Genomic DNA, 3,592 nt, shown 5'->3' on the forward strand with positions numbered 1-3,592 from the left:
CATGTCAACATTCATTTTTAAGATGATAAACCTTGAATGGGGTCAAATTGAACCCGAGGATAATATGGTGAAAATACTTGTAAGCTACTTTATTCTTTTACTTTGCACTTACACTTTTTACCGCACTACATTAATAATACTCTGATAGCTATAGGGTTCTTTTCAAATTCAGATTATGCTCAAAAACATATCAGCTTTTACTATATATTTCAGAGTTAAAATCTAATGGTAAATGTTAGTGTCAGCTGGGCTTGGGGATAGCTGTGTTGAAAAGATCGCTATTCAGTCAGTGAGTTACTGTATAACAAATTAATGCAAAATTGCACTTCAATCAGAACAATGTAATAAAAATCTCAATACAAAACTTCAGTAACCAAAATGTTCCCAAAATCATTAACCCAACTCAGAAATGATAAAATAAGTTTGTATTCACTGAAAATCATGAAATACATCCATCCATTTTGCATAATGAATGCTATATAAATACTTGAATTTTTTGCTGACGACATCACTTTTACTGGAAAGCCGGATGTTGACATGTAACATACTGTTATTGTTTCAAATCATTACAGCACAGCAAAGCGTAAGTATAGACCTTTACTTCCTAAACATTATCTTGTAATCGGGTTTGCATAGAATAGGTGTTTACTGTGTGCTAGACTGCCTCTCATTATTTACTGTACATAAACCTAACCATTGTTGTGACTGCCTCCTTCTAAATCTGACCCACAATGTTTTCCTCCTGCAGCCTATTTATCCTCCAATGTCATTGACCCACTCAAGCAAAAGCCGGGTTCACTTCCAAACAAAAATCCCTCTGTTTTCCCCACAGCTAACCTAACAGTCTGGCCTGCTTCTTACATAACGGGCTTAGGTGAACTATTAACCCGAATCAGCCCTTTACAAAAGCTCAATGGCTTTAACTGGGACATGGGGCGGGCTGCATTGCATTGAGGGTTTGTGTGTTTTTATACTTTTTTTTTATTGCATTGTTAAGAGGAGCCTGGGATTTCAGAATTCCATTGCCATTGATGACTGATGCTGTAATGGTTGTGCATATGACAAATAAATAAATAATCTTGAATTGGGCTTCAACAGAGGATTTCAGAATATGGTTTCTGATGACACCTAGTGGACAGTTTTGGTGGTGCTCGTATGAACAGGTGCCACTGACTGGGTTATGCATGTCTGCAGAACATTGTACGTAGGCCTATGAAGCACCTTTTATAAACATTATTTTGCCCAAAAATGGATTCATACTGTAGATATATTTCTGGAGATTTATGAATCATATTATTTATTTAGCAGCAAATAGGTATATTACTTCATTCAAATACCAGCTCATACTTAGTCATACTTTTGGCTCCCTAATTTGAATTTCATACATTCAAAAATGGTTTAATAAGCACGCGACATACCCTGCTTTATTATTTTATCTACTAACTAAGTGAATTTGACACCCAACCCAACTATTTCCCTCTTCTACATTTAAAAACCCAATACAAATCAAGATATCATTATTGACGACCCTTCAAAAAATGATAGTATATAGCTACAGTTTTCAAACTGAATTTTGCCTTAATAATCACTACAATGTCTAGCTAACCCTTTCCCCTACAGCTAAGGTGCATTCAATTCACAGGTACGCACAACTTAACATAACACCACTCCCACTACCCAGAGTGTTGCATGTGCGGACCAGTCTCGTGTGACCTTCATCTGCCAAAGGTTTGACATCTGAGAACCTTCCCGGTGGCTATCGGCCCAGTGTGAGCTTTGACACATACTTGATAAGGTGTGAGTCACCCACACTGAGTCAATGAGGTCACTTCCTAACATGCAGCAGTGTTGGGGAGTGGGGAGATTCCATGTTATTAGACGCTTATTTTAACTATATTTAGTACTAATAAAAGTAGGTAGTTCAACTATAATCATGTTTTCATGGTGATTCAAGTAGTTGAATTACTTTTTTGATATTTTTTTATGTAGTTAACTTCTGAAACTACAAACATTTTGGGCCAAAAAAGGAAATTAATTAAAAATAATAAGTTATGTTACCATTGCTTCCATTGTTCAACTACAGTTCAACTAGAATCATGTTATAAAGGCGATTTGTAGTTGAATGACTTTTTCTATATATCTTTTTGTGTATGTAGTAAACTAGTGAAGCTAAAAAAAAATGTGGGCCAAAAAATGTAATTAATTAAAAATAAATTGTTATGTTACCATTGCGTCTGTAATTTCAACCCCATGACGAGCCCCAGATAACAGAAAATCCAGATAAGTTTCCAACTAAAATGTGACATTCCTTGTACTGTAGTCCTTGTGAAAAGTCCAGATGACATTACGTACGGGTTTGGGTATCAGGGCTATTCAGCTTCCAGGGGGGGGGGGGGGGGGGTCATCCCTATGTTACCACAGACTGATGTTCCTGAAATTGGCGATTAAGTTTATGCATCTCAGCTGGGTGGTTAGGGTACACACACACACACACACACACACACACACACACACACACACACACACACACACACACAGGGTAAGGGTAAGGGGACAGGGTGAGGTTAGACTAAGAATGAAACTTAACACCCCTAATCATACAAACAGACAGACCATTCTCTATTACATAGTTTGATTACTTAACAATGTGGGACCAATGGGCTGGGGGAACATAGGCACGCTCCCTTTCCAGGAAGCTGGATTTTCAGCTCACCTGGGAAAATATTTGGTAATTGTTTTAATAAGTTATTTTAATATTATTTTTTGGTTTATGTATGACCTGCGAAGCACAAATTGGCACTTTTTTAGATTCTGCAATAAACTGATCTGCATGAGATTTTTTATATATAATATTTGTTATAATTTCATATCACGTAAAAAAAAAATAAATAAAAAAAATTTAAACCCCTCAAATTGCCTTATAGAACACATCAAAACTACTCCCAAAAAATGTTTAAATCATTGCGATTTTATTTTTTTGGACCATTTGTACATAATACTTACCAATACTATAAAATGAAATGTCTAAAAGTGAGTGGTGAAACAGTTTAACAAAATAAAAGCCTGGGACAAAAAATTGAAACACCGACTCCCATATTCAAATTGTAACAGAGTAAGGAATCATTTTAATGTAACAACAAAGTGATTTTTTCATAGTTGCACAGTAGGAAATCGTACTGATTTAAGAATCATTATTTAAGACAGTAAGAAAGAAAAGACAGACAAGAAGCATCTTGGAATGATTGAGATGTCAAAATAAAATAGAAATAGAAAAAAACATGGACACAAACATACACCATCTTAATACTGTGCTCCGATAAAATGTTTGTCTTTTTTTTTTAAACGCCTCAGACCTAACAGAATGTGGCTAAAATAGATTACAGTACTTAAATATAAAAATAGACTCTTATTTTGAAATTGTTGCTCTCTCTCTCTCTTTAGCTCTCTGTTGCAGTGGTCTATAGATGGACGGATTGAGTGTGTGTCCGGTGTGTGTCAGAAAGGTTCAGCTGTGTATATTCTCCCATCAGTGACACATCCGAGACGTCATCTCTTTCTGTGGACACAATAAGCACAGAGCTGAAGTTAGTTA

The 3,592-nt window shown here is 35.8% G+C and overlaps 1 protein-coding gene across 1 annotated transcript in view; it reads right to left on the reverse strand.

The window, feature by feature from the left end:
- Nucleotides 1-2,948: 2,948 nt before the first annotated feature.
- Nucleotides 2,949-3,592, reverse strand: part of mob3a (MOB kinase activator 3A) — an 8,973-nt gene continuing 8,329 nt past the window's right edge. Inside the window, exon 4 of the mRNA XM_080032489.1 lies at nucleotides 2,949-3,556. Coding sequence (XP_079888615.1) covers nucleotides 3,527-3,556 — 30 coding nt within the window. The 3' untranslated portion in view covers nucleotides 2,949-3,526. The remainder of the gene's footprint in view (nucleotides 3,557-3,592) is intronic.

This window comes from Ammodytes marinus, assembly GCF_949987685.1.
Source record: "Ammodytes marinus genome assembly, chromosome: 8".
Lineage (NCBI taxonomy): Eukaryota > Metazoa > Chordata > Actinopteri > Uranoscopiformes > Ammodytidae > Ammodytes > Ammodytes marinus.